We start from the raw sequence: 12,891 nt of genomic DNA on the forward strand, positions 1-12,891 counted from the left end.
TGCACTAGTAAATAGGGAGATTTTGAACAAAAGGCCTGTGGCAACAGAAACCAATCAGCTCTACAAGTACATAATATTCAACTGAGTTTTACATAACTACCCTTCTTTTCATCCAATCTTCAGACTGCATGAAAGAATGGCAGAAAACCAAACTGAAAGTAAGAAATCCAGCCTGCAGGCCAGGAAAGGACCTTTTCCATTACCTCTGTCATATAAACCATGCATGCTCAGAATAAATCACACCTTTGCATACACAATGCTCACCAAAGCAAATGAAAAAAATACAGAGGAGGGACTGGGAATAACTCACACCACCACAAGAGCTGCCCTTGTGAAGAGTCACAAAGACCTCACCTGCACAGTTCTTGCATATGGAAGCTGTCCCTGATGTGACACTATCATCACAAAAGACCTGGTCTTGAAAACACCATTGCTCACTGGAAAGAGTAAACTTCAGCTTGGTATCAAGCAAATTCATCTGAACATATCCAAGTCAGAAGCCATTGTAATTCCTGGCATTTTTGAAGACTGTGGGAAAAATTATTTACAGTGTATGTAGGCCTTCTGTAGAGCCCCATAGTCTACCTGCTGTCATTATGTGGTAACAGGAAACATGAATGAGTGTGGCTCTTAAGTATGCCTACGTGGTGCACTTCTGAAAATCAGTGAAGAAGGAGACACAAGAGTAGAAGAAGGGAGGTTAGTCAACACCCAGCGTTTGAGTATACACAGGGTCAGCAATCATCACACCTCTTCTTCTGTTAGCATCTGAATGGGACCAAGATGAGGTTTAGCAGGGCACAGTACTCCTGTTTCTAAGCTGGTGTTTGTTTTATTGATTATATCGAATTGTCAGTTCATAGAAATGTAGAATGGTAGGGGTTGGAAGAGACGTCTGGAGATCATCTAGATCAATCACTCTGCTAACGCAGGTACACCTAGATCAGGTTGCATGGAAACATGTCCAGCTGGGTTTCCAAAGTCTCCAGAGGAGACTCCACAACCTCTCTGGGCAGCCTGTTCCAGTACTCTATCACCTTCAAAGTAAATAATTCTTGGTTTTCCTTTAGTCCTGTAGTTCTAGTTCATGCCTGTTGTCCCTTCTCCACTGAGAAGAGCCCAACCCATCCTCATGACCTCCAGTCTTCATCTATTTATATGCATTATAAGAGCCCCTCTTCAGTCTTCTCTTTTCCATGCTGAAGATCCCCAGGTCTCCCACACTCTCCTCAGAAGAGAGATGCTCCAGTCCCCCAGTTATTCTTGTGTCTATTCATTGGATTTTCTCCAGTAGTTCCCTGACCTTCCTGAACTGGTGAACCCAGAACTGGACACAATACTCCAAATGTGGTTTCACCAGCACAAAGTAGAGGGGGAGGAAAACCTCCCTTGACCTGCTGGCCACGTTTTTCTTAATGCATCCCAGGATATTTTTGGCCTTTTTGATCACAAGGGCACATTTCTGGTGCATGGTGAATTTGTTGTCTACCAGCATTCCCAAGGCTTTCTCCACAGAACTGCTTTCTAGCAGGTCAACCCCTAATTCATACTGGCGTATGGGGTTACTCCTCCCCAGGTGCAGGACTCTATGCTTGCCTTTGTCGAACTTCATGAAGTTCACAGAGTCACAGAATTACTGAGGCTGGAATAGACCTCTGAGATCTTCAAGTCCACCTCTGCCCAACTCTCCAGCTTATCCAAGTCTAGTTGAAGATCTTCTCCAGGCCTTCTGGTGTGTCAGCCATCTCTCCCAGTTTTGTATCATCAGCAAACTTGATGACTACACTCTCTTCCTTCATCCAGGTTATTGATGAAGATGTTGAGCAAGACTGACCCCTAGGGAACACCATTAGGCACGGGCCTCCAAGGGTTGATCACAACCCTTGAACTTTTGTTGCAGAAGCAGAACCACACATTTTAGTGTATATGTTAGTGCTTTTCAAGAAAAAATCATAAAGCACTTTTTAGGGCTTTTTTTTTTCTTTCATGCATGATCTCACGTCCTCCAGTTGCTTAATCCTCTTATTGCAGTATCTCATTCCCTTTGCATTTTTTCCTGACTGTCTCCTGTTTACTTGGTTAAATTAGGCTGTCTTTTTTTTTTCCTCTTAACTTTTCCTGTGTTTTGCTTTGAAATTCTGTTTCACATGGTACCCCTCCCATTGTTTACATGTGTGTGGGCAGAGAAGCCAGACTAAGGGGTGGCTGCTGTCGGACAGGGTAATAGAAACAAAATCTTTGCTTAGCTCTTCATCTGGCATAGTTGATGAGTTTTTCTCATGGCTGGCACTCCTTGGTGTTCCAGATACAGGCTAAACAAGGCAAATCAAGTGTTGATGAGTGGCATGGTGGTTTGATTATTGCCTTGAAATGGAGTCATCACTCAGGTCAGGTTGTGCTGTACCTGTAAAATATAAGAGTTAAATGAGAATTTGGATTACTTTCCTGTGCTACAGACTTCAACTCTCCTCACTTTTCCTCATTTGGTTACAGAGTAAGAAAAAATCCTTTTTCAGTCCTCTACTAGGAATACTTCAGAAAAACAGATTAAGCATTGAAGGCAGTCTTCACTTTCTCTGTAGCCCCTTTTCAAGGAGACAGAAAAGTATGCAAAGACTAAAGGGCTATGCCAGTAGTTTAGGGGGCAGGACCCAAATTCCCATCACATTTTCAGGACACTATTTGTTGTGGTCAGAGCAGCCCACTGCAGGCCTGTCACGTTCAATGAGGATGTTTTGGAAGCATGGGCAAGGGGAGGTCTTTCAGGGAACAGACTGAAGACATTTTGGCAGCTCTTTGACCAGAGCACCTAGAGATGACTGAGGCATGTCTGCTTAAGAAGTTATGCTTCTCTGAGGTTTGGGGTGGATATACATGATCTCTTCACATGGACATACTTATTGCAAGACAGACAATGTCTTTTTCTGGTTATCATTGGTCTGGAACTGGTTTAAACAAAGTCATAAAACAATCAATTCCTGGATTGATTGTTTATGAGAGGAACTCTGTTTATAAAGACAAACCAATTTAGCTACAATGGCATAAATATCTTCCTTAATTCCATAAATACAGTCCTTTATGTCAGCACCTTCCCTTGCCAGTTTAGCAGGAGCCACGGGGCACCTTTTCTTTGGAAAGACACAAAGCCTAGCTGTAAGATTTGAGGGTTTTGTTGCTATTACCAGGTGATCTTAGAATAGAAATTTTCTTCTCAAACTGAGAATTCAACTCATTAAATCACTCACAGGTTAAGATATGCAAAGAGTGGTAGAGTAAAAGTTTCCTTTTTTTTTTTTTAATCTTTATTCTGCAAACACCAAAAAGGAAAAAAATGAAGGTGATGTAGAACTGTTGTAAGCTCCTCATGAACTTCCTATTGGACTTCATGTCTTCTCATATGAAAAATCTAGTAAACCTGTTATTATAGTTCAGAGTCTCTGCCAAGTGTTTACAGTGTTGCCCTGAGTAACAAGTCTGAGCCAAGGGACTTAATTAAATGGATCCCTCTTTTTCAGTTGCGGTATTGTCCTTAAACATCAAAAGGCAAATGAACTTTAATAATGAAATCCAAAATTACTTTTCCTTTAGAAGACCTTTACTTCTCATTGTATGTAATCAGTTATTTCATAGAAGGCATATAGTGTTTTCACACATAATTTCCCACAAATAACATACCATTTGGAGGTCTGGCATTATGTGGGAAGATTAGATTTCGTGTTTTCTTCTAGAGCTGATGCACAGATCTCATGGTTGCAGGGAAGAAAGTGAAAATATAAGCAAGAATGTTTGTAAAGGATGGCCCTTTGATCTCACACATCTTTTAAAAGTGCCCTTACCATTTTAGAGGTGTAGCTTTTTACTTTGGAGCACTTAGTTCTGCCATACAGTGCAGGTTTTTTACAACCATCGCAGAGGCGTTTCTACCTATGAGGGCTTCTGCTATCTGCCAAGTTTGTTTGGGGAAGGTGCTGAAGAGCTATCTGAAAGTCTTGGGCAGACAAATACAGGCAACAAGGCTGCAGTCTCCCTGGACAGAGCTGCACACTGGCTAAGCAAAACTAGACCAGTTTTCATTCACAGTAGCTCGTGGCCCAGCATATTAATGTAAGATGAGGTCAGTACAGTTTATATTGAGGTACTAGAAACTCTGGGCTAGAAACTGAAGTCCCCAAACCTGCCAGATGGGCCTGGACCCCAGGTCAGGGTTAGGGTCCTTCCTGACTCATTGGCTGGAGAAGGGCAGGCTGTGATGTTGATGCTCTTGCCTCCCATTGGTGCAGGAAGAGCAGGCAGTCCTAGCCTGTGCTGCCTGCCAGATCACACCAGCCAGTGCCATTTTGCCTTCAGAAGATGGGGCTGCACAGAGCAGATGCTTCCTCAGGTATGAAAGGTTTAATGCTTCTCTCCCTAAGCAGTTTTAATGTCCTCATGCCCACAATATTAATAACTTACAACACCTTAGCCCAGCCTGACTGTGAGACCCAGACTGTGCAGGTTAAATGCAGCTACCTGGCAGGCCTGGAAATGTCAGAGGCATCAAGGCTACACTCTCATCCACCCTGACACTGCAGCTTGGTAGTTCTTGTGCCAGGGCAGGGAGCAAGGTGCAGGCAGTAATTACCCCCAGAAAAGTGTGCAGAAAGCAATAAATCAACAGGTGTAGTATCACACATCAGGTGGGGTTGGCAGTGAGTAGTTACTTCATTGCTTCCTCTAACCTTTGCTCCTTCTGCTGCACTTCACTGGCCACTTTCTGTATCAGAAATAGAGTGACCAGCAGGACTAGGAAAGTGGTTGTGCCCCTGGACTTGGCACTGGTGAGGCTGCACCTTGAATACTATGCTGGCATGCATCCAAAAGTGCTGGAGTGTGTCCGAAGAAGGGCAACTAAGCTGGCAAAGGGTCCAAAACACAAATCTTAGGAGGAGTGGATGAAGATAACTTGCATTGTTTAGCCTGGAGAAAAGGAGGCTGAGAGACCTTACTCCATATAACTACCTGAAAGGTGTGGGTATTGGTCTCTTCTTTAAGATAACAAGTGATAGGACAAGAGGAAGCAGCCTAAGGTTGCACCAGTGGAGGTTTAGATTGGATATTGGGTAAATTTCTTCATTGCATCAAACACTGGAAGGGGTAGCCCAGGGAAGTCACTATCCCTGGAAGTATTAAAAAAATACATAATGTTGCACTAAAGGAGGTGATTTAGTAATGGACTTGACAGTTATAGGTTAACAGTTGGGCTCAATAATCTTTAAGGTCTTTTCCAACCTAAATGATTTTGTGATTCTATGGTTCTGTTGCTGAAGGCTGCATGCTGCTCTGCTTCTCATTCTTCTATCTGCACTGCTTACAAACTCCCTTGCTTCATCTGGCATACTGACCACAGCAAGTGGCCACTCAGAGGTCTCACGAGCAAGACAGTGCGGAGTGGACAGGCTCTCTAGAGAGCTCAATGAAACCCCAGCTCCTGCAGGGTGCCCACACATGGTGAGACAAAGCCTCAGCTGTCCCTGTGTGACATTGGCAGTAGGTTTGCTTTGAGCAGCAGTGCAGAGTAGGGACATCCATCTGTCCCTTGCAGACAATGTTTTACCAATGTATGAAGTCATTCACCTGTTTTTCCCACAGCCACACTGGCTCAGTTTCTAGCTCCACCTCTAAACATGTTATTCATACATTCAACCCACTCAGTTAACTCATGGAAAAAAAACAGATTCTCCCAAGAGAAAATGAAGTCAAAGCCAGGCATTCCAATTTGTGTGAATCTGGCTGAGCTCAGATGTGTTTTCCTTTTCACAAGCTGTTTCTTCTGCTCCTTGCATTCAGGTTTATCAACTCTTTGGTCTGGTATTCACCTGTCTTTACATTCATGCAAAACTTTCAAGCCTTCATCTGTAAACAGCTAAAGACCGCCCATCACTCTTGGAGACCAGGTTTTGGGATAGCTCACTGGTGCGTGTTACAGCAGTGACAGAATAGTTCACCTATTAGATGCTCGATGGATGACTGCCTTCTCACCATCTCACTCTGAACTGTAATAGAGAAATTACCTGAGCGGGCTGTGGGAAGAGCATTGCATTCCTGAGCTGGGTGAAACAACTGGTTGCATGGAGTAAGCATTTACCTGGGATCACACAAACACTCCTAACTTCAAAGAACCACAATCTCTAGATCCCAGTTTGTTTATATTTAACTTTGTAGATTTCAACCTGTGTGTTTTGCCAGTCTAACTGATGGTGCTGTACTAGTCTGACTGGATTGTGTCAGAATTTGCTGTTTACATTATACAGTCTTCATCATGGTTTGAAAACAGGCATGAAAGTACAACCAGTGGTATATCATAATGACATGCCTTGTATGTGAAGGAACTACTCATCCTGCTTCGAATTTGTAGGGCACCCACCTTAGTGATACTGAAGAGCCCTGATAACAATTGCTGTCTGGTTTTGATGAAAAACAGTGTAAATGAAGATGTTCATTTGAAAATTCACCACACGGGAAATCTGACAGCCTGAACAGCCTAGGAAGAGCAGATAAGTGACTACACAAACAGCCTTTTAGTGCGTTTAATTTCTAGTGGTACTTATTTCATGTCCACGAGGTAAAACTCTGCCATTCACACTTCCATCTTCCATTTCTGCCGTGGATGGGTGACATTTATTCTGGGGAGTGATACTTCTGTCATCAGGCACGGCAAGAGAAAGCAGGCAAGAGCTCGGTATTGTTTGCAACCCCACTGCCGCCTCAGCAAGAAACCCGTATTTATCTGGAGTGCCAGCACGCCGCTCCCGAGCGGGATGAGGCGATGGGCGGTAAGGGAACAGCTCCCGGCGGGGCCAGGGAGTATCCGCAGCGACGAGGCCAGGGCAGGCTGCGCCCCAGGGGGCGGTTGGTGCTGCGGTCGCGCCGCCGCCCACGCCGCTCTCCAGGGAGACACAGTGGGAGCCTCTCTGCCGCCGGTGAGAGCAGGAAGGGGGCGGCAGGCGAGAAATTGCCCGCGGTGAGGAGCACCACCGGACCCCTCGCCCGCTCCGCCCCGCTGCGCGCCAGCGGTCCGCCACCCTCGGCCGGGCGGGCGGGCGGAGAGAGGCGGGTGGGAGGGAAGGGAGGGCCGCGGGGCGGGGCGCAGCACGGAGAGGGGCCGTCCCCCGCTCCTCTCCGCGTCGCGCCCGCCGTCGGTGCCGGTGAAGGCGGCGGCGGTGGCGGTGCCGCCGTCTCCCACCGTCCCCCTTGCCCCGGCCCCGCGTCCCCATGGCCGGGCAGGAGTGGGACTGGTTCCAGCGCGAGGAGCTCATCGGGCACATCAGCGACATCCGAGTGCAGAACCTCCAAGGTAAACCAACACCCCCGGAGAAACCCCTCCCTCCGCCACCGGGCCGCCCCGCTCCCCTTCGTCTCCCTGCGCCTCTCCTTTCTCCTCCGCCACTGCCCGTGCCCAGACGTGGAGTTGCGGATGGCTCCCCAGCGCGCCCCCCGGGCCGCGGCACGAACTCCCTCGGTGCCCCGAGCCGGGGGCTGTACGGCTTGCGAGGCCGAAACGCGGAGGACGGCGGGGCCAAAGTTTACGCCGATCGCGACACCGGGCCCGCCCATCCCGTTGAGAGCCTCAGCGCTGGGCGAGCGGCGCCCGGCCCCGGAGGGAGGGTCAGGGCGCGGAGACTCCGCGAGGGCTCCGCGGGCGCCGGGGTTGGTGATGCGAGGGGCAGCACAGCCCCAGGGCCCGACTGGATGGGTAGGGCCACCCACAGCATCTTCCTGGGGGGCGTCGAGGAGGGGGCTGCAGGCTCCGACTCAGCTCGCTGCCCCCCGGGGGGACGTCGCCGGCTGGGCGGTGCAAAGCGCACGGTGCGGGGCGCACCCTGTCTCTGCGAGTAACGGGAGCCTTGCCTTTCGATTTCTGAGAAGCAACGGCGCCCCACAAGCTGAGGGGCAGAGCCCACCCTGCCAATCCCGCCCGGAGATGCGGAGGTACTCTGCCGAAGCCTGAGTACGACCCTAGGTCTATACCAGCGGAACCTGGAGGGAAACCGAGGGCTATCAGGGTACTCCATTGAATGCACCTTCTCATAGGATACTGTTAAATAAACATGACAGAGCTTTTGGATAAATCACTTGTGAGATACCATCCTGTTCTGCTACAGGCTGTGCTGGCAGGGAGGATGCAAATACCTTGGTCTGAAATGAGTTCGATCCCAGTGTAGCAGTTCCTACAAAGTTAAGCTTTCCTCTCTCCAGCCAACTGTGATTGGCAAGGACAGCAACAATCGATGGAAGAAGGAGAAGCAGCAGTGGTTTATGGAGGAGCAGCTCATTTAGTACTAATCTTAATCAACAGCTTAGATCTGACTGCAATGTATCTTCATGTTCCATAAAAATAATAGACTTGAATTATAGGTCATTATCTCTTCCTGTTTGTGCATAATGATGTTAAAGCACTGTCTACTGGCAGAGGCAGTGCAGTTTCTGGAAGTGAGTATTGGTTTGGCTTGATTATAGAAGATGGAAAATTTATCAGAGAAAAGACCCAAATGAGCCATTCTTTCATCTCTAATGTTGCATTAATGTGGTTAACTGCTGATGGGGTCACTCCACAGCATTTTGACCTTTATCACCATAATCTATGAAGTTCAGATTTTTGGATACAGACAGGTCTGTCGATTCCAGGCTGAACTCCCCTTGGATTCTGACATCCTCATTACAAAGTAATTTCTATATTTTTCCATCCTAGCTCTGTCTGTTTCAATTCGGTGTGTTAGCATGGATGTCCTGCCTCTGATGTCCTGTTGCTTGAAGCTGCACCAAGCCAGGTTTAATCTTTAATTCATGGGCATTTTTGGAGAGAGAACAGAAAATGAAACTGTGGTTAAAAAGACTACTATGGTTTTGGCTTTGCCTCTCAGTCATTTGTATAAGAAGGAGTTAAACTCATTCCCCTTTCTGGACCTTAAAATGCATTTATACAAATGCACACAGCCTCCTCTAAAATTCCTGTAGTCCTGTAGGAGAATGTCATCCTACTGGGCAAATTCCTTTGAATAACATAATGGTCATGAAAAATAACCCTCCTGTTACCCTCTTGTACCATACAAGAGGAATTTTGAGAGGTATATTAGCTGTCACCTTACTTGTACTATTGAATTGAATTTCAAGAAGTTTTGTGTCTGCTGTGAAGGATTATAGGAGAGAAAAGGTATTTCTTCCAAGGCACTGCTCCAAAGGAAGTTATAATATCTATCACTTACAGTACATACGATTTGTAACGTGTAGTTCTCACATTATCTTCTAGAGATGAGAAATGTTTTACAGATGGTGAGGCTGATACTCGGCAGTGTGATTTTTGTCACTCAGCAGCTCAGTGGCAATTCATGGTGCTTCTCTTCAGTGTCATTTCTTGTAAAATGGCAGCATATGCTCTGTGTTCGTGTGTTGCAATTAAACTTGCTCCTGCTTTGTACTTCAGATTCTTCCTCTCCTCTCAAAACAGTGTGATCTGAATCACAGCTAGTATCATTGTCTGTCAGTTGCAGAATCAATAATGGTTTTGATGCGCTTGGAAGTCATGAGTCTAGGATGAAAAACTACCCGGGGATGATGCAGAGTTTTCATCAGCACCAGCAGAGCTCCTGCAGGGCCTTGCTGGTCAGTGCCACAGGAAGGATCGTGGATGGTGAGGGAGTATATTATAAGGAGAGGCTGAGAGGCAGCAGCTAAGTATTTGCAGATAATGAACAGCACATGAAAACACTTTGTGCAGAGGTGGAGATTTTTGCTGGTGCACGGAGCCAGCCAAATGGAGGCATTACTGTTGTGGTGTATCTGAGCCATCCTACCCAGCACCTGATGGAAGAGCCACAGAAGATGAACCTAGGTGGTGATAACCATGTGAAATGGTACCACTAACACCTGAGCAACCTACCTGTTAAAGTTCCTGCAGGCATCACACAGCCATATACTATAGCAGTTTTCCATACCTTTTCTGCCTCCATTTTAAAAAACAAAATTACTGATTTCTCTTGAAAAGTTGTTCATTGCCCTCTCTAAGCTATAGAGCACTACTGATGTAAAATACTATTTGAAGGTAGCATATGCTGTTTCAGTCTGTTGCATCTTCCCTCTCTATTTTGGTAGTTCCACAGCCAGGAAGGATCCAGGATGCGCGGTACTGGAAAGTGTCTGCTCACATGGAATGCCTTTGCAGTGGTATGATCCCACCAAATTTAGTTGTTCTAGGTGCATGTGCTGGTTGCTGAGGTAGCTTCAGGAAGTATATATTCTGTCATGTAACTGATGGGTGAAACTATGGCATGCGTGGGATTCTCAGCTCTTTGAGAGGGAGGCTGAAACTGACAGCAAGGAGTGAAACATAATAAAGAGGCTGGACATAGGGGAAAAAAGGATGGTTTGAAGAATGGATTTACCTCTGGATATATAGTCATAGCAATATGATGGTGGGCTTTTATTTTCCCTTTCCATCAAGATCTGAGACTTGACATTTTGTTGTTTTCAGTGAAGGAACTGATGGTTCAAGTCTGTCACAGGTAAGTGATGCTAAAAGCCAGGCATACTGCTTTCATTTTTGACAGAGGTAATTTCAGAAAACAGAAGCAAAAGTGACAGGCTGATGGAGAAGAGGAAAGGGGAATGTAAAGAGGAAAAAAGTGCCAGGTGTGGTGATGCACAAACCAAGTTTGTCATTCCAAGTCTGTTAGATTTCTAAATATACTTAACAAACTGATGATCTCGTGCTCTTTGTTCTATTTCTATATTCTCCATAGTAAATTTATCCACATACTGAAAGGGAAAAATGGAGAGCCTGTGCAGACTGTAGGAGCACATCATCAAGCAGTGGAAAGCTCAATAATTAATTTCCTGCCAGGAGAAGGCTTTTTTTTCTCTTTCTTTCTTTCATTCCGACACCAGCGGGAACATTTTGTTACAACACAAGAATATTTTAAAATCTTCGCTACTGGAAGCTTGATTTAGGATCATGGAAAATGTACTCCCTTATGTGGTGAATTGCAGTCACTGGAAAGAGGCAACATCCTCCACAGAGATTATTATCTTTTAGATGATATGTTGATCATGTGCTTTGCAATAGCCTGAATATATATATATTTAGTAGTACCTATCTTTCTGTATGTTCCTTGCAGTGAAATATGAGAAGATGAATACTTTGGTCAGACGTTTTGCCCATCTCTGGCAAACAAGTGCTGTTGCCACCACTTAAAAATAATTATGGGTTGAGTGCTCATTTTGTGAATTTAGAATAGATTATGTGGGCTGGGATGGTAGAACTCTACTGATTCTATCAGAGGATTAGAGAAGGAGCCTAAAGTCCATTTGCTTGTCTTTTTTCTACTGCAGAGTTTAGTGTACAACCCACAGAAACATGCAGAGGTTTGTTCTTTGATTTCAGTATGTTTAAATACTTTCCTGAGTTTGAGGCGTACTCTATTGAGGGTTGCTGTCAGAAATAAGGGAGAAAAAAAAAAGTAGTGACAGGCTGGAGAAATTAGACTGAACAATACCAGCTTAATTGGTTTGCTGTCCTTGTCCTACTTTGTACCTGTGGGTGAATCACTTAGCCACAAACTGCCAGCACTCTGATTTTGCTTATTGTGTTGTTTGGATCCTTAAGATCAAGATTTTAGAAGCTGTGGACAGTAGTTAATTATAGTTGTTGTCTGATATGAACTTCAGCTTTCTTTGAGGAAACAAGTCCCAAAAGCTATGCCTTAAGAGGTAATATGGATGCTTAACTCTTATATATTAAAGTTAACCGTGGCATGTCTAGTGGACAACCAAAGACAGGTGCTATAGCCAATCTTTTATTCATCCATTTATGTATGAAGCATTAATTCTTACAACTTTTGCACTTAAATGGAAAGAGTAATACTGTTTTGAAATTACCAGATAAAGCAGCATTTAACCTGTTTGCTGTAGTTGGACGCACCTTCAAAACCTCTGGGAATTTCATAAATAGAAGGTAACTGTTTTTAAGGTATCCACTCGTCCTGACAGAAGGATGTGCCATAACTGTTCATTACTTTAACTCTTCCATAGCTTGTCACCATATTCACCAGGATTTCTTTCTGCCTGTAGATATGTTCATGTCAGTGGAGCTCTTTGCAGATTAGAGTGACATTTGGAAAGATTAAATTGCCTAGAGAATCTTAGACAAAACCTGGAAGAACTACAAAGCAATTCTATTTTATATAAGGGTGACATTAAATAGGCCTGAGAGTTAGAAATGTGAATCCCCAAAATAAAGATGCAGATCCAGGTGTAGGAAACCAAAGATTGTTCTGGAAACCTGTATGTTTTGGTGGGGATGGTCTTTGTAAGGACACTCTCACACTTGGCAGTACTTGTTTGCAATAGACGGAAGACTTACCTGCTGCATATACTTTGGCAGTGAAATAAAGGAGCAGTGAGAGGTAAGACAAAATACAGACTGCGTGTTTCAGTGTGCAATTTTAACCAGGTCAGTGCCTAGTTTCTCTAACAAATTAGGAGTCTGGGTTCTCTGTCCCATTGCATTGCATGGATGAAATTACTCCAAATTCAAATCATGCCCAGTAGCATGACAGTCAAACAAACTCTTACACCCATATATTAACACTTCATTGTGAGAGAGACTGTTTGGCATCCAAGCATGGACCTGACTTGAAGAATGGGATTGTTCCAGTGTCACTTGCCAACATCCCAGTCCCTATCTTTCCTTTGTGAGCTGTTCAAGCACTGTCCAGCTTCAGAGTTAGGAGAGCTGGTGACTTCTCAGAATGTATCACTTGCTTGAAGTTGAATGGCATTAGTTTAAAAAATTGCAGTCTTCAAAACACTGTGCTAAAAGTAGTGCCTATTTAAAAGTACTATGTACTTCTCATAACT

At 45.0% G+C, this 12,891-nt stretch overlaps 1 protein-coding gene across 2 annotated transcripts in view; it reads left to right on the top strand.

Annotated features, from left to right (window-relative positions):
* The first annotated feature begins 7,135 nt into the window (after positions 1 to 7,135).
* Positions 7,136 to 12,891, top strand: part of CLMN (calmin) — an 84,021-nt gene continuing 78,265 nt past the window's right edge. Inside the window, exon 1 of one of the 2 annotated variants that reach the window (XM_064142289.1) lies at positions 7,136 to 7,333. In XM_064142289.1, coding sequence (XP_063998359.1) covers positions 7,252 to 7,333 — 82 coding nt within the window. In that variant the 5' untranslated portion in view covers positions 7,136 to 7,251. The remainder of the gene's footprint in view (positions 7,334 to 12,891) is intronic. The other variant, XM_064142283.1, reaches the window with a different exon arrangement.

The sequence above is a fragment of the Pogoniulus pusillus genome, chromosome 1 (genome assembly GCF_015220805.1).
Source record: "Pogoniulus pusillus isolate bPogPus1 chromosome 1, bPogPus1.pri, whole genome shotgun sequence".
Lineage (NCBI taxonomy): Eukaryota > Metazoa > Chordata > Aves > Piciformes > Lybiidae > Pogoniulus > Pogoniulus pusillus.